The sequence below is a fragment of the Buteo buteo genome, chromosome 9 (genome assembly GCF_964188355.1).
Source record: "Buteo buteo chromosome 9, bButBut1.hap1.1, whole genome shotgun sequence".
NCBI lineage: Eukaryota > Metazoa > Chordata > Aves > Accipitriformes > Accipitridae > Buteo > Buteo buteo.
The window spans coordinates 17,607,553-17,625,840 of NC_134179.1; the positions used below are offsets into that span (position 1 = coordinate 17,607,553).

Below are 18,288 nucleotides of genomic sequence, written 5' to 3' on the forward strand. Positions count from 1 at the left end.
TTCTTCAAGCTTTCAGGGACTTTTAAACAAATGACAATTTTAGTGAGTATCAGAGCACTCTACCTCTCTGTTTGGGGATTAAGAAAACAAAAGTAACTCAAATAAACCTTGAGGAGAAGTGAGGGAAAGCCAACCTGAGGAATGAATGTCACTTCTATTGAACTGGCAGGCAGAGTGTGAAATCCCGTCTGAGGAACAAGACACAGCTTTTCCGCTTTATTGCATTCAAACTCTGCAAGAATAAATCAGCTGTGCTTAAAGTGACTCTGACCAAGTATGAGTGTGGCATGCTCCACTGGAAGAATTATAGAAGCCATGAATTCTTCCTTTCTTCGTGTCAGGTTGAGGTTTTTCATGTGTTTGTTTTCTTTAGAGTGTCTTCTCTATGAACAGTTTAAGGACTTTGTTTTAAAAATCATTTATATGTCAGTATTTTTGATTCTACGCGACAAATTCTCTTAGCTATGTTGACTCAGTAAGTAGTTTTGAACATTGTTACTAAATTATTAAATTACATGAACTATACTGCTGATCAACACATAAAATACCACAGTGAGCCCTTCTGAAAAAGTGTTTTAATGTATTGTTAATGCTTGCATTTCAAAGTTATGCTTCTTCTTAACTACTTCTATGACAATAAATGAAGAAAAAGAAATAGGACCCTAAAACTTTACCCAAACTGCTGCCTATCACTTGAATTTGTGGCATGTATACATTGCATACAGCATCGTACTGGCACACCGTTTCCCATACCATGCAATGCTATAAGCAACTGAAGAAGACATTGTTCTCTTCCACCAGTAAATAACATCTCAATCAACAGCTTTTTTTTCTTTTATATTCAACTCACTTAAATCCATGTTGTTTATTATAGGCTTCCTAAATACCAGATTTTCTTTTTACTCAAGCAAACTCTAGAATATGGAAGTAACAGGTTTTTTCCTGAAATGTAACTGAACCAAGAAGTCTTTACCTAGCATTCCTGGTACAAAGAGATGAACTGTCCAAACATAATTTATGGTTTAAGTAAGAGCTATCTTATTGTTTCCCCCCCTGCAAAGAACTTCTTTTTGATATGCAACCAGGTTAAACCTTCACAGCTTGGAATTGTTTCTGAAAAAGCCCGCAGAATTATTCATATAAATGAAGGGATGCAGCCTGCAAAATTATTCCAAAAATTCAAAGGCTCAGTCTCTGCTCTGTTTATTTATCCTGAGCTACTGCTAGCACAGGGATTTCCAAATTATGTTCAAGAAGTTACATGCTCAGATATATTGCCTTTTCAATACTGAAACTAAACCCAAATGTTAGCTAATTAATGTCTACAGGCATTTTCAAGCTACTACTTCTCTTCATTCTCCACAAGCTGCTATGAAGTGTTAACGGTGAAGACATAAACATCACAGCTAACTTTACTTATTGCTCTTTTGGAACAAAGCAGAGGTAAAACCTGGGGCAGGGAATCCCCACTTCGGTCAGTTTCAAGCCTTGCTGTGATTTCCGCGGAGGCCCAGCTACAACCCTCTCTCACCCTGGGACTAATCCAAAGACAGACCGAGCTTCCGAGGCGTTTCTGGGGGCTTCACCAGGCCGCGGACCGAGCACGACACTTCTCCGGCCTGGGCGGAGGCGCCGGGCGAGACCCACTGGGGCAGCAGGGGCTCCAGGCCCTGAGGCCGCCGCGGGACCAGGCACGCCTGCAGGTTGCTTAGCCTCTGTGGTGAGGCCCGGGAGCAAATAACCGACATCGTTTACTACCCCACGTTACTTAAACCGAGCCGCTTGTCGAGCGGCTTTATGACCCGTTTCCCCTTTTACCTCGCTGCCCTTACGGTGTGAGGACACGCCGCCAGCAGCAGCAGGGCTTAGCAGCTCAAACAACACGGCGCCAGCAGGGTAACCCCTGCGACCGACGGCGCTGCGCAGGCGCCCCTCAGCATCGAGGCGCCGGCGCTCGGCACATCGATTGCTGCGGGAGCAGCTCCGCCGCTTGCGCCGCGTCCCCGCGCACGCGGGATGGGACGGGCCGGCCGCCATCTTGACGGGAGGAGGTGAGGCGGGCGGCCGCCTGGGGCTCGGGCTTAGGCAGGCAGGCGGGCGGGAGGGAGTAGGGATGGCGAGCCGCCTCCCGGGAGCACCTGTCCCGCCGTCCTAGCGACCCGCCCGCGCGGGGAGGGGAGGGGAGGGGAGGAGCGGGGCGTGCGTGCGGCCCGCGGGAAAGCGGGCAGCCCCCCGGGCCCCGTCCCGGGTCCCGCGGCGGAGGGTGAGCGGCGCTGCCGGGGGCTGGGGTGCTGTCGGCGCTGGCAGCTCTCCTCCCCGAGGGCTCGGACCGCGCCTCGGCCCCCGCTAACGGCTCCCGCGTGTGCTCTGCCCGCAGGCAGGTCTGCAGCCGCCCCCGAGGATGGACATCAGGCCGAACCACACCATCTACATCAACAACATCAATGACAAGATTAAGAAAGAAGGTATCGGGGTGTGTGATTCGTCTCTAGAAGGCGGACTTCGTCACATGGGGCCGGCTTCCATCCCCGGCCGTGCACTCGTCGCTGCTCCAGCGGCTGGCGTTTTGGCAGTGCCGTGGCTTCGGGGTCTCCCGGAGCTCTGAAGTGCCGTACGGCCGGTGGTCGCGCTCCGAGCTCTCGACAAACGGCTGCTTGTAATGGAGCAGCCGCCAAAGTCAACGAACATAGCACATCGTTTAAGTCTTTTTGTAAACCAGGGCCCGTATTTCTAAGGAAGCTTCTGATTGCCTTTCTACTGTAGTTCTGAAGCTAGTTGTATAGGTTAGGTTTGCTCGTCGCTGAGGAGCTGTAACAGTAGGAGTAATCGGAATATCCGATGGATGCCAACAGGCGTATTGGCATACGTTTCAGTGGTCAGCAGTCTCCTCTCACTGAAACGTGGGAACATCTGTGTGCTCCTCATTTGTTTTAGCACCATGCAAAAGCAGTGAGCGTGGCAGACAATGCCTTGCAGTTACTGCAGAGAGAGAGAGAGGCTGCATATTCAATGTCTGCATAGAACCATCCACTTAATACCCATGCTTAGCTGGTAATCTAAAGTCATCATGGTAATTTATTTGTTATTGTTTGTGAACCGAGCGGCTGGATCAAACTAGCACTACTTAAATGTTTCTTAAGGGTGCTTCAGAGAGAGATCTGAGAGTGGAAACAGCTTTGCTGAGAAATTACTTATTAACTTGTCAGGATGGTTCCACTGAATAAATTTAACTTGGGCCTTTGTTTGTAGCCTGTTAAGTGCTCTATAAACTAGTAAGTCTCCATTATGAAATTGTGTCATTATAACTTTTAAATGTAGGATTTCAAATTACCTGTAAAGCTTACAAGTGTGATTTTTTTTTTTTTAAATACAGGTTTTGAAGTTATTTTTAAGGAAGGTGTTTTGATAAGAAAACTTTTTAAAAAAATATAATGCTATGGTTGGTCAAGAGCAGCTGGAGAAAGTGACAGTGGGCTGGTATTATCAAGTCTCAACAGCAGTAAACAAGAACCAGCTCTCTTCTGTTGCTGAAATATTTCAAATGTAAGATTTGTGAGTTAGAATAATCACGCAATGCAGAGGATTTATTTAGCTTGATTGGATAAGAGTAAGGTTTAATTTGGCATGTAGTCAGGTGATCTTAAATAATGAAAATAAATCCGTTGCAGTTGTAAGGTACAGTGTGGTCATACAAAAATGTATTCGGATGCAAAATATGAAAATATATTTCATGTGCGTGAGAGAATTGATTAAACAGAAACAAAAATTCCAAATTTAATTAGCCTTTAAGTAGTTATTATTTTGCTGTGTTCTTGTTTTAAGTCATACCTCTTCACTGTTAGGTGTTACAGTATTGATTTCTCATCAGTCTTTGATGGCTGTCATACATCACACTTGAATGTGTGAGAATGTGTGTGTATATGTGTATATGAAAAAATCTATATACATACCCTTGTGTAATCTTTGCTTTCTTAGAACGTAGAATGGATGGTGGCACAGCTTTTTCACTAACTGAATACTTGAGGTGTGAAACCAAGCATTATACACCAGCTTACAAAAACTGGGCAAATAAACATGTACTTATGCAATAGTTTTGACTAAACTCACGTAACATATCACTGTGTGAGCTAAAACTGGCAAAAAATATTGTTCCTGAAGGACAGGAAACTCTGTAGAAGTGGACATTTGCATGCAACCTGTTAAAATCTATTTTTTTCATATTGTCAACAGAACTGAAGAGGTCCCTGTATGCGTTATTCTCACAGTTCGGTCATGTGGTCGACATTGTAGCGTTAAAGACTATGAAGATGAGAGGACAGGCTTTTGTTATATTTAAAGAGCTTGGATCATCTACTAATGCTTTGAGACAACTGCAAGGCTTTCCGTTTTATGGGAAACCAATGGTAGGTTATTTTGTTAGTTTTTTAAAGAAAAAAATTTGCCATAGTATGATACAGTGTTTTGGTACTTGTGCCTTGTGAATTAATGTACTGTTACTCAGTCACATCATGTCCTGATGAATATATGTATTTATGCAAGCTAGAGGGATGCCAGAGAGACTGTAGTTAAAACACATACAGAGGCTGAACTTAGCTTTTAGGTTTCCTAAGTGATGGCTTTATGTTTTTCTGTGCTGCATTAAAGGTTTTAAGATCTTAGATACTTCCATTTTATTCATCATGTCTTCTCTTGAACTGTTCTAATTAATTCTGTAACGTTATTGAATAGTCATAATAAATAGCTAGAATATGATGCTGACTTTTTGAGGTAATAGTGAGCAGCATGAAGATCTCTGCAGTTTTACTTTACAGAAATCAACAGATGTGACCAGAGATCTGTATTTTTTAAATCGATGGCTAGTTCTGCTTGGCATGCATCAGATCACCAAACCAAATAACTGAATTTCAGTATAACTTCAGTGAAGCAAGTACATGGCTGGTTGATAGAACGTGATTTAATAATGTACCTGATAAGGTGCAGAATAGCACAACAATTGATACATTGTTGTTGCCTGCTTGGATAATTAGGTATCTCTTAATTCTGCAACTATTTGTGAGACATAATGATACATGCAAATGGCCCACTTGACTTCAGTGATGGGTGGATATATTAATACTGGCTTTCAGCTCATGGCTTTGATCATTAAGGAGAGCACAGACGGTTCTTGTGTTGCTGAGCCATGAGCTTATTAACACTTTCGGATTCTGTAATGAAATCCTTAGCAAGGAATTGTGCAAGCACAGTTCTGTTGTTTACCCTTGAAGAGTTTTGTGCTCAGTAAAACTCAATAGGAAATAAAAAGATTAAGACTTCATAAGCTTTTGGGCATACTTCCCTCTTTTAATATTGCCTGCAGCATGCATACTCTATCTAAGCACTAAATAAAAGCATTAAAAAGAATTCTTCAACTGCTGTGTAATTTTGTATTGAGGTAGTCACTGATAGTAAAGGGATAGGATTGTGTGCATATATAATGTTGCACACCTGTATACTCATAGCTGAATCTGTTTACCCCCCAACTAGTGCATGGGGCAGCCTTTGTCAGAAAACCAGCACTGTTGTGCTGCTGACACAATTTATACAATCCAGGTTGGATTAAGGCAGGTACTTGCCTTTCTATTTAAGAAGTCTAAGTTTTGCTGAACTCAATTTTCTGCAGAGATCTAAGAAATCACTAAAATTTTAACTCCCCTTAAAATAGGGTTAAAAAAACCTCAGTTTTTTTAGTAGAAGCTAGTGCCTATTTTGTCAAATGTCCTTATATTGCTTTGTACATCTGTTACCTTGACAGATGTTAAAAAAATGCTGTTAGATGAATAGAGTTCCAATTCCAATGAGTTAAAGTGATGAATTTCCATCTTAGGATTTTTTGAGTTCTGTAGTTATGTTCAGAATTAATTATGAGGATTAGATACTCTGTAAGCATTCCTACAGTTTATAACAATGTTTTTAATATAAGAAGTTCCTGCAGAAAAATGTGTAAATGTACCACTTTCATTAACTGTTCTACTGTGCAAAATGTTCATTATTATTAACTGCAAAATGTACTGGGTTTTTTTTCTTTTTACAAAGCGTATTCAGTATGCAAAAACAGACTCTGATATCATCTCTAAAATGCGTGGTACTTTTGCTGATAAGGAAAAAAGGAAGGAAAAGAAGAAGGCCAAATCTCTGGAGCAGTCAGCAAATGCAGCAAATAAAAAGGTTATCCAGGTAAGCTGCTTCTCTGTTTAAAAAAGAAAAAACAAACACACACAAAAGCTATTTTAAATTATTTTTTTTTTTAGGACTAAGTATTGTCTTTTGGTACTTCTCAATTCCCTAAATTGTGGTCTATTGATATCTAGTGCTCTTGAGTACTCATTAAAAGTTGAAGGAGAAGGGGCTGATCATATAGTCCTAGCTGTTCTTTTTTTTTTTTCTTTTTCCCCTCTTTTGCTATTACCAGGTGAAAATAAAGATGTAGGGCAAAGGTACAATAAATCAAAGTAGAAACTAACCTCTTTTTTAAAAAGGAAAAAAACAAGGGGTGTGTGCTTATCTTTAATGCCAGCTTCAAGTGCTCAGCCAGCTTTTCCCTTCAGTGTTTTCATGCCCTATTTGCTCTATAAGCACTGAAGAATGGTAAATGGAAACAAGTTAACTAATTTACAGCTAGATGAAAAGGACTTGGCTTGGAATATATGTCCACTAAGGGTTGGCCTGGCCTAAACTAACAACACTTAGTAATTTATGTGCTGAAGTATAGCAGAAAACGTCAAGGCACAGAGTTTAAATATTGTATTTAACTACACTTCCTGCTAAGGCACAAACTGTTATCAAGGAGAGATAAGAGTGTCCATAGAAAGCATTTCTAGGTAGAATGTTCAGATTTCTCAGCATTTATTAAAAAAATCAATCGTTACATACAAATATCTTAAGAAGAAATAATTGCTACTAGCTGTAATGGTAGGAACTTTGGTTATCTTTGCTAAACTGGAGTCCTCAGTGGAAATACCTATTTCTCTCCTAATAGGTATGTCCTTTCTAGGCCTTCATTTTCAGAACTACTTCCTTCCTGTCTACTAAACCAAATTTTATCATGTGGAGAAATAGTGATTTGATGTATCTGCTGACTTGGCCATTAGTCAGATAAGATACTACTGATGTTTTTTATTTGATTGCCTCGTTTTAAGAGTTCAGCAAAATTCATGTGCTGTATGTTTCCCTTCAGGAAGTATTTCATAAGCAACAAATGTTCCTTGGATTGTAGCTTAGGAAAACCTTAACATACTTCTTGAGTTGTACAGAAACATGGTGATGTGTGCTTATATATTTCTAACAGAACATCTTTGTAAAACTATTTTGTGCTTATTTACTAGGGAGCAACACAAAATTCAGCCAGTGCCCCAGGAACAGCAGCACAGAATCAGCAGGTAATGCTTTTTTTTTTTGTGACTGTTGTGGTTTAACCCCAGCCAGCAACTAAGCACCACACAGCCGCTCACTCACTCCCCCCCATCCAGTGGGATGGGGGAGAAAATTGGGAAAAGAAGTAGAACTCCTGGGTTGAGATAAGAATGGTTTAATAGAACAGAAAAGAAGAAACTAATAATGATAACACTAATAAAATGACAACAGCAATAATAAAAGGATTGGAATGTACAAATGATGCGCAGGGCAATTGCTCACCACCTGCCGACCGACACCCCGCCAGTCCCCCAGTGGCGATTCCCTGCCCCCGCTTCCCAGTTCCTAAATGTCACATGGTATGGAATACACCGTTGGCCAGTTTGGGTCAGGTGCCCTGGCTGGGCATGAGAAGCTGAAAAATCCTTGACTAGAGTCTAAACACTACTGAGCAACAACTGAAAACATCAGTGTTATCAACATTCTTCACATACTGAACTCAAAACATAGCACTGTACCAACTACTAGGAAGACAGTTAACTCTATCCCAGCTGAAACCAGGACAGTGACTAAAAGCACTAATGTTTAAAATTATTCTCTATGAATAATAGTATCTTGCACATGGAAACTTGAGGCTATATTTTACAGCTTCCTTTTTGTTCTGAGGCACTTGTCTAACAGCTGAATCACAGTAGACAAACAAAAGAAATCTCACTTTTACAATATCTGGTTGACATGAAATGAAAATCTGCAGTTTCTCATTGTTTCACAGGAAACTGCACTATTAACAACTCCTACTTGATTCTTAAATTTGGACTGTGCTTAGTATCAGTTGATGGATTCTTCTTTTTTTTTTTTTCATTGTTAATAAATTCCCTTTAACATGTTTTGTTCTAGTAGTAGAAAAGGAGAAGGAAGACTGCACAGGGTGCCAGCATATCTGCTGAAAAGCTTCCTTTCAGGAGTTTGGGTGTCCTCTGCTCACTTTGTTTTTTTTCTTGTATGTGTCTTATTTTCCAAAGGATTGTGTGGAGATGTAGCAACAGCTCCCTACGCTTCACTGATCTTGTCTGGTCACTGACCTTCTGAATGATTCCTGTGTGGTAGAAGTGGAGGTACTAAAGAGCCAGGATTTGCAGGAGGGCAAATACTGTAGAAGAATATCTTTGCCTGCCCTGCATCTTTCTGGAGTACTATCATTGAGAATTGCATACATAATCCACAGGGGAAAATATCTTTCCCCCAGACTGGACTTTCTTTAGGGTATCATTTGTAACAAGGCGCAATATGTTTATGCCAGTTTGCATTGAAGCACAATATTGAATATTGAGGCATTTGTTTGAACTTCGGAAGTTTATTTTCTAATGGCACTGCCTGGCATATTTCCGTCAGCTGAAGGAAATTGTTCTGCTGAGGCATTAACTTATTTGGCACCATTATTAGGACATTTGAAGTTGTGGTGTCCAGCTTCTTTTTATTTTTGTAATCTCCTTGATGACTTAGGGAGATTCCAGCCTTTCAGTCCAGTGTCAGCAAACTGACTACTCAGCCTTGTGTCTGGTGAGTCCTATTAGCAGGCAAATCTGTTAAAGGCTCTAAAGCTTTAAATCTAATGGGGTTTCTAATTACCAAATTTGAATAGAGTACTGTAGTAAAACTATGTGGGTTTTGTGGGTTTCAGCTGCCCAAAGATACTCGGTATTTTGGTACTACTGCAGATGAACAGGGTATTTATCTTGGCCTCCGGCTGTTCTTCAGGAAGGATGCGAGGTTTCATAGGTTCTTCCACTGCCATAAAGGTGTCTTGGACAGCATCACAGCCAGTGCTTAGGCACCTGGGTCCCACCCCTGGCAGTGCTGACAGTACTGCAGTATCACCTGTTGAGTTGTTGAATTTAAATATGACATCTAAGAATATGTTACTGTGATTTTTGTGGAAATAAGAGTCTCTCCAAGTACATCCTTGTAAAAGAGCCACAGGGCTCTTGTCTGCATATTGCATGAAGGTATACTGAAGTCCAGCTAGCAGCGTTAACAAGCAAAACTAAGGATATGTGAGTCTTGGTCCAGATAATCATGCAGACAGATGCAGAGGAACAGATAGCTGTGTATAATCTCCTGAGCTTTGATCTTCTGTTGTTGCAGGTGCCTGATAACCCGCCAAACTATATCCTTTTCCTTAATAACTTGCCTGAGGAAACAAATGAGATGATGCTGTCCATGTTGTTCAATCAGTAAGTTTTGACTAGAGAGGACTTCTCCTTTGAATTCTTCTGTTACCTGTATGCTTTTTCTGAGTTGGCAAGCTGACTTTCTAGAAACGAGTTTCTTCTGAAAGTATTCCAGTTCTTTGTCTTACTGCCAAGATTACAGATGTCAGTCCTGATGGCTTGGTGCAGAAAGCAAATCCTATTTTTTCGTAGCTGGTTTTAATTGTGTGAGTTATCTACTATCAATCTGCACCGGATTTAAGCTGGGGACTTTAATGTTAAAGACTACGACAGCAGGAGCAGTTTTAAAACTAGCTTTAGTTGCTTCTGTATGTGCACAAGACTGATTAAATTGCTTCCACATAATGATCCTTGATTGAGGCATGGTTCTAAGGACTGGACATGTAAAACCCTTCAATTTAAACCTTTCATTAGTAGTAAGTTATACTGGTAGATGCTTATGATAAGGTCCTAACGGCTACTGAAAAGCGATATATTATCAAGCTAGGAAGTGTTATCTGATTCTTTGACCTTATTTTAAAGGTTTCCTGGATTCAAAGAGGTACGCTTAGTGCCTGGGCGCCATGACATTGCATTTGTGGAGTTCGAAAACGAGAATCAAGCAGGAGCTGCTCGAGATGCTCTGCAAGGATTCAAGATTACTCCATCTCATGCCATGAAAATCACTTATGCGAAGAAATAACCGGATGATCCTATAAAGGACTTCTGTGGATAGTTGGGGTTTTTTTTTAATACAATGATACTTTGATCAGCTAGCATGCTTGCTGTTCTCTGCAGAAAACTTCAGACTTGTGTAAAACTGCCACAATGGCTAGGACAGACTTAGGGTTTCTATAGATCTACTGGACAGTAAATTTTTGTGTTGAAATAGTAATTTTTATAAAATAAATTCAGTTTATGCTGTTCTCTAACCATGTTTTTCTTTGAAACTGTCTTATTACTGATCTGTTAGGCTTGCAGGTCTAATTCAGTATACTGGTTTAACTACTCTTAAGGTGACACTCATTTCTCAGAAGTAAGTGCTGGAAAAATAGCTGTCTTTCCAGAGCAAAAAGCGTGAGCAGGAACGCTAAATGTCCGCATATTCAGAATAAATGCAACACTCAATCTTCAGCCTCGTTATCAAGGGGACAGCTGCTTTTCATCAAGAATAATTTTGTCACTTAAGAAGAACAACTTATCATTAGTGGGGGTTTTCTTCCAGGTGTGGGTAGAAATTGATTACAGTTTGACAACACTGTTTTTCAACTTGGTTTTGTCTTTATAGTGATGGCTGGTAGTAGAAGCAGGTCCACAGAAGAAACATAAAAGTTTATCTGTTGTCTTCTGTTCTTTCCAGCCCTATTACCAGTGATTTTAATAAATGGTTTAGGAAGAGCTTTCTGGCTTCTTCTAAAGACATTGCAGATGAGCCTGATGGTCTGTTTTTCAGCAGGTTTTTACAAAATGAGGGGGGGGGTGTTTTGTTTTTTCCATTTCTCAAAAACCTTTACACGTCTTGTGTGACATGAAATACACTGAATGCGGTAAAGGAATTAGATGTAGCATTCTGAGTTGTAACTGTTCTAAATATTTGGGTGCAAAAATCACTTCAAATGCTGAAGTGTTCTGTTCAGGTGATGGAAGATCTAGAAAGATATTTTGGGTTAGGAGAATAATTAAATTTACTCAAAATGTGACTATTTTCGGTGAATCTTGCAGTAGCTGTTGCATGGTGTTGGCTAGGAGGATTGCAATCAGACCTTTGAAAATTAATGTTTGAGAGGAAGCGCTCATGCAATGCTTGTCATGCTGCACTGTTCCTCACTTGAACACTGTGAGGCCACTACCTTTTCAGACAAAGTAATGGGATAGAGTTAGCGTGATTTCCTTTTAGTCATAGTTCAGGCAAGTATTACAGTAGCTGATGTTTAGGCAAGAAACTACAAGGAAGAATGTTTTGCATTTCAGCTACATTGCAAGTGTTGAAGTTTTTTTCTGTTTCCAAAGTAATTTGGTCAATGGGGATGGAGGAAGGGTGCTGGAGGCCATAGCCTTTCCTTTATAACTGGCTCGGTGCAGTTCCTTCCTGTGTTGAGTGGGCTCGGCTGTAGCTGCAGAGCATTCATTTCCCCCAGTTTGTGTTCTGAAACAATTGAGAGCTGACTTAAAACTGTTCTTTGGACAAAGTGCTGCACCTTCAGGCAAGCATGATTGCTTTTTATAAAATCTTGGTGTGCTTTGTAGTTGGCGCATCCACTCAATTTCTGAGCAAGTGCTATGTTATCTGTAAGCATAAAACTAGCTACATAAACCACCTTTTTTTGCACAAGACCTGAAAAATCTTTCATGTTCCGCTCCCAGAGTACATTGCAAGATCATGCCCCTTCCACAGTCATCTCAATTACTGTCTTATCTCTCTATTTTTTCATTCTCTTTAGTGTGTGTGTGATTTCACAAGTATTCTAATACTTGCAAGTGAAAATTGTTGCAATGTGCCTGTAAGGGAGCAAAAGTGAGTATGTTGTTTGGTCACAAACCTTATGTTTTCTTTCTGCAATCATAATTTTATAGGTGTTAATTATGCTGTCCTTGCATCCAACTAGTCTGTGTACATGAGACTACCATTGCATATCACTGCTCTTCACCTTTGTTCACTAAGAAGGGTTTGTGTGGAGCTGTCTGCAAAGGAGGTTAGACACTACATATAGGAGGCTGGAGGAAGGAGTAATGGGCTGGAAGATTAGAGGAGAATGTGGTGAAGTCAGCTGTAATAGGAAGGTGATGCTAAAAATTGGAAGATGATCCTTCTTTAAAAGAGAGTAGGGGATTTTTGATGACAGTTGACAGCTTCCTCTGTTCTGCTTGTGGACTGAAAGCTGGTACAGCCAGCAGTTCTTGAGGCCTCCTTGTGAATCAGGAAGCACTGGTTCTCTGGAGTGCCGTTTGGGGAATTTCCAAACTTGTGCTTGGTCACTTTTAAGGATTGATCCAGACCAGCCTTCTGTAGCCTGACAGCTGGGATGTGAATTGCTTACAGTGGAGTAACTCCAGTGGTGGTTCCTTGTGTGTGTGTGTGCGCATCTATTTTAATTAAAATATTCCCTACAAGTCTTGCCTCATTTATGCTAGGACAAGATTTTAGGAAGTTAGATGAATTCTAGATGTCCTCTCCAAGGCATAATGAGGGCCTTTTAAGTCAGGCTGTGGCAGTGTATGTTGTTCAGCATCTTGCATCTGCGAACTCTGAACTGATTTCAGCTATGTAAGTAAAAGTGAAATGGTTGCTGTCCGGGCGTAACCTGTGTGTTTTGCTTTTGACTGTGTCTCCCCGTGGAAGGGATCTTGCCTATACAAGTATGCAGTGCTTGAACCTTTTAGACTTCACGTTTAAATTGCTGACTTGAAATTCTTACTGGGCTTCAACTCCCTAATGGTTTGTTTACATTTGTGTCCATGTGTTAGGGTCCTAGTAGGTCCTTTTTGTAGACCCTAACAGGGGAATCTCCACCACTGAGGACTTAAGGTCCAGTGAAGATGATGCTTGTCAGTGAGCATTTGTGAAAATGAAGAACTTGAGGATTTGGAAGGATGTAATTTCCTTTGCTGCTTACCAGGATTTGACTTAATTTTTGTCCTTAAACTTTGCTTGAGGTAAGATTAAGACTATGGACAACTACAGGAAAAGTTAAAATGTTTAAATAATACAGTTGCTGATTGAAATGTTAATGCGGAATGGCTTGGGGAAGGGATTTGGTTTTGTGAGTGGACCCTGAGGTCTTCCTCCCGCTTGCAGCTCCTCTAGTGGGGCGGAATGTTGCCCCAACCCCTTCCCATTGGCCCGGCATGTTTGTCCAGGTATCTGCCTCTTCCACAAAAGACAGGGATCACTGGACCCGGGCCGCATTCAGCAGGTGCTGTAGCAAAGAAAAATGACACAACACGTTAATTTGGTTGCTTTACTTTTGTGTCTCCAATTAATGTGTCCTGTTGTAACTGGAATTTTTATGGACAAGCTTGCCAGCAGGAAGCTGTGTACTGATGATGACTGTGTCTGTAAGTAACTTTGCTTTAATATGGGGGACTAAAAAACGACTGCAGACTTTGGATGCGGTAGTGTGAGGGAAAACTACTCTGCTTATTTAGCTCTGTTATATTTGCATTGGCTTGTCAACTTTAAAAGCAGAGTGGGAGGGTTTATATGGAATGTCACATGCAGTTTTACTGCAAAAAGGGTTTTGTAAAGGACAGTTGCCGCTCAAGTGAAAGCTAAATAAAAGTAGAGAGAAGGATTGTAAATTCCACTATGATGAAATGGCACGTTCGTAAGCTGTTACTTTGCTTACTGGAGAGTAGAAAAACTAGCAGAACAAATCCTTGAAGACTTTTATTAATTTCAGGATAACCTAATTCTATCTGTAGAAGTAGTTTCACATGTGTACATACAAGCACACATGTATTTATATTTCTCTCTTGAAAAGTATATAAGTATTTAAATTTGTCACCCTCATTTATTTTTTTTCTAGGCACCATTTCCCTTGCCAGAGCAGAAGAGGATTATAATGCTCCAGACTGCAGATTCATTAATATTAAAAAAGGGCAGTTGATTTATGTTTACTCAAAACTAGTGAAAGAAGAAGACTCTGGAGAATTCTGGGTTGGAAGTGTAAGAAGAGATTCTTGTGTATATGAGCAAACCAGAAGTAGACGAACATGCATTTCTGTCAAGAAATGGATGCTAATGCTGAGCTATTGTGGGTTTTAAAGCAGCAACTTAGTTTTCAAAGTGAATGTTTAAACTTAAACTGATAGAGACATCTTGAAGTTTTTAAATTTTTTTTTAATGAAATATCTTCAATAACTATATGGTAATTATGAACTGAACCTTAACAGAAGGGCTCAACAGTTCTTTTCTGTGGCTGTTTGCTGAAACTATGGAGGAGAAAGCTTTTATCACAGTTGGTCATAAAACTCCTACATTTAAGGGAAGCGAAGATAAGTATTAGCTGCATTTATTAAAAAAATCCAGATAAACTATAGGTGGTATTAATTTTCTCCAAAAAATGTATGCCTGTATCAGAACAGGTTAATGGTTCGTTTCATGTGCCAGCTAATTGGAAACTAGAAAATCTAAAGTCAGAGTAGATACACTATTAGTAACTGCTTTTGACTAAATTATGAACTAGCTCAAACCAGTTGAGGACTGTTTTAAGGTACCTAATTATACATCTCCTTGCTTGAAGGTTTATGGAGAACAGTATGAAGACCATATGGGGACAGTTGGTTATTTCCTAGCAGTTTAGTCTCAGAACAACATGTCTATCAAGAAGCAAGTAAGACTGTTCGTACAATGGTAAGGAATTTGCAAAAACCCAGCTGGCTACATAATTATACTTGGCTGTGTAATGCTAATGTGCTGTAAAAACAAATCATAATTGTGGCAGTTGATTGTAGCATATCACAGATGCCTTTATAACAGGCAAATAGCCTCAATAAAATCCCTAACATAAGCTCTGATATTGCAGACATTACAAATGGTGCATTAAGGACTTGATCCTGTTAGAGTCCCTATTGATTTGAGTGGTATTCCTTCAAGGCCACATAAGTTTTACCCAAAGCTTTCTTTTTTAGAGTCTGGATATCGTGGTGCGTACTTCAGTAATGTGTACAAGTGTGCTTTCTATTAATTGCATGTATAGATGGATGCTGTCATACAGAACTTTTCATTTACAGAAAGCACGCTTGCTTTCTCATAACAAAGTTATTGGTACATCAAAAAGCTGAATTAAAAAGCTTTTGGAAAAACATTAGTGTTTTGTGAGAAGGCTGTATTTCTGAAAGGGTGATTGTCCCTGATTATGTACAGTAGTGTCTCATACATAAGACAATTAGTAATTTTACTAAAGATCTGAAACACTTCACAGAGGAGTGGAAGAGGAGAGTCCTTTCTCAGAGGGTGCTGTGGTTTGGCTTACAACTAACGCTTACTGGTAGCTTAGTTCTTTGCTTAAAAACAAATTGAGTGGTAGGTTTACAGTAATTACCTTCATCAATATTGAATATTTAGCTATATGCCATTTTGAAGCATATGGCAAAATACGATTAGTGTGTCATTCTTGAAATTGTATCTGGAGTCTTTAATCCTAGGTCCAGATTATTAGATGGGTTTCATTAACACAGGAAATAAGTGAAAGGAAGAATTTTGTTTCATGTTAATAGTTGCTAGGATTTGCGTTATAATGTGTCAGACAAGCTTTATTTGAGGAAATGTGAATCTCCGGTAAGTGATTGCTTTTCTTGACACTACATTAGGTTATTCTGAATTTGGCCCAGAAGCATTGCAGCAATTAATTAGTCACAGAACATGACAGAAAGACTAAAGTACATTTCTAAGTGCTTTTCTCGACAATATGACAGCGAGTCTGCTGCACAGCAAGCTGAACTGGAAGCAGACGTAGATTAAAGTGATGTTTTAGCCTGCAGGCTGACTCGGGGTCCAGAATGGGCTGCTGTCAGGCTGCAATGCAGAACTTTAATCGGAAAGTAATTTTCTTTTGCAAAACTAGCGACACAGACTTTCACTGTCATTTCACCCTTACTTCACATTCTTTCTATGCAGGAGCTTTGCAATGAAAATGAAGGGCAATACAGATACGTTTTTTTCCTTGATCTACTGCTCTCACCTGTATGTTGCAAATGTGACCTTAAGGATCTCACTCTTTCTAAGTTCATGTTTAAAACAATCTACAGCACATCTTGACCAATCAGTGTATGGGCATGCTGCTTGCTTCAGAAATATCCCTTAAAGATGCTGTTTTATACAGAGTGAGTGCTAACACACTGACAGATGCCTCTAATGCCACCAGCCTTCTATCTGCAAGTCAGAAGCTGGTCTCTTGCTCACAGCTCTGTAACCTTCCCCCAAGCTGCTGGCAAATTTTTGCCTTGCTTCCCTGGCCTTGCACCTGCAAAGCCCCAAATTGGTGTTACGATGGGCAACATCCTTGGGAAGGGGTTGCCATTTATATGAGGGGACCTGATGATGCCCAGAGCTTAGTGATTAATCAGCATGCAGCACCTGCCCCTGATCGAAGCACTGGGTGGCACACACAAATGGCATTGCATGGAGGAACAACTGATAGGGAACTTGATGGGGAAAAGTATTAAGACAGGGGGGGCACCTGCTGCACTGGAGAGAAGCCTGAAAAAGGAAATCAGCCTGGGGGTCTATGTGTCTCTGACCCTGCTTCCCCTCCCCCAAAAGAGTAACTTTTACTGTTGGAGTCCATGTATGCCATCAGCTACAGACCCTGCTAATAAATGTTTCTACCTGTGAACTTCTCCCAGCACCCTCTTGTGCAGCTCTGGGTAATCCATGCCTGTTCGTTGCTGTCTGACCAATAAATCTTAGAAGATTTTTTTTTTTTTTTTTCCCCCTGGTGCTGCTACCAACACAATAGGCTGTGTGTGCTGCAAAGCAGTGTTGGATTGCCTGCCTTCCCTTGATAGCTTAAAATTGGCTATTTGCTGGCTGAGAGTACTTTTGTTGCCAGTAAGCATCTGCTCTGAAACAACTAACTACCTGTCTTCTGCTTTCAGTGGACAGCTATATGTTATACACTGGTCTGATGTAAATGTAGAGTTTGAGCACCACAGTATGATAATTCCCTGCAGCAGAGTCGAGATCTGCATAACCATATAAGATAATAGCAGGAAGTTAGATGAAAGCAATATGCTGTGGAAGTCTATCCCATGCTGTAAGTTTTCAAGCAAAATACTGGCATTTATTTTCTAGTCATGTTTCTCCATAGCAAGTGTATCACATAGCCTCGGTCTGTTTAAGGCATCCTTTTCATGTGTGATTAGGAACTGTGTAAGGATAAAGGCTTACATATGACTCATAAATCCAGGTATGGATGTGGGAATACAAAACAAAAAAAGGAGATAAAGAAGTCATTTGAAATGAAGAGAGAAAGTGGTATTGCCTAATTCACTTTAAAAATTTATGGCAGGAACAAATCATCCCAGCGATGCAAAAGGAGTCAAAAGACAAAATTTTTGTTTTCCAGAATACTTTTATTATGGTGTACTTTGAGTATATTATAGCATATTCTGTGTTTGCATCTACTCACATACCTTTGGGGGTTAATGAAGGAATGTTAATCCTTCACTAATCTCAAAACATCTTTCAACTCTCTTTTTCAGGACATTGATTTCTTCTGTGAATAGTGCTGAAAGCAGTCAGGTAATCTCTTTGACTGCTACCAGGGAAAGCTGACAGGAGGAAAACTGGACACCCTCCCTGAACACACAGCCTTTCCTGTAGTAGATGTTTGTGAAACAAGTAACCTTTTTTCAAAACAAGAAAATTTTCATTTAAAGAGAGTGATTTGGGATGGGCAAAGAGTCCCACACAGGATTTGTTCTTTAGAAATTTTTTACCTGTGTATACTTTGTTACTTGTTAATAAAGCTGATAGCCTTTGAATTGCTATAAGTCTGTGTGGTATAAATATGCTATGTATGGGATTAGATGTGCAATCTTGATCTGCATTTTCCTGCCATAACCTTACACCATGTATTAGATGTTAAAAATACCTCCCTTGGTTAAACTATCTGTGACTTGCTGGAATACGTAACTTCTGTTGCAAGGGCTATCCAACAACTGAGAAACCACCAGTAACTGAATA

The 18,288-nt window shown here is 40.2% G+C and overlaps 2 protein-coding genes across 4 annotated transcripts; both read left to right on the forward strand.

Moving 5' to 3' along the window:
* Positions 1-1,996: 1,996 nt before the first annotated feature.
* On the forward strand, positions 1,997-10,531 carry SNRPB2 (small nuclear ribonucleoprotein polypeptide B2). 3 transcript variants are annotated; one of them, XM_075035494.1, is made up of 7 exons: positions 1,997-2,051; positions 2,378-2,465; positions 4,231-4,403; positions 6,073-6,213; positions 7,362-7,415; positions 9,535-9,623; positions 10,143-10,531. In XM_075035494.1, the coding sequence occupies exons 2-7, from the start codon at positions 2,402-2,404 to the stop codon at positions 10,300-10,302; spliced, it is 681 nt and encodes a 226-aa protein (XP_074891595.1). In that variant the 5' UTR covers positions 1,997-2,051; positions 2,378-2,401; the 3' UTR covers positions 10,303-10,531. The 3 variants fall into 3 exon arrangements, with proteins under 3 accessions (XP_074891595.1, XP_074891596.1, XP_074891598.1); XM_075035495.1 differs by lacking the exon at positions 1,997-2,051 and adding an exon at positions 3,374-3,543 and having other exon boundaries at positions 2,381-2,465; XM_075035497.1 differs by lacking the exon at positions 1,997-2,051 and having other exon boundaries at positions 2,390-2,473.
* A 235-nt stretch (positions 10,532-10,766) lies between these two features.
* OTOR (otoraplin) lies at positions 10,767-18,075 on the forward strand. Its single transcript, XM_075035498.1, is given in 5 exon segments — positions 10,767-13,655; positions 14,126-14,265; positions 14,843-14,885; positions 14,888-14,952; positions 17,805-18,075. Coding segments are annotated over 5 exon segments (396 nt in total). The 5' UTR covers positions 10,767-13,531; the 3' UTR covers positions 17,829-18,075.
* Positions 18,076-18,288: the final 213 nt, after the last annotated feature.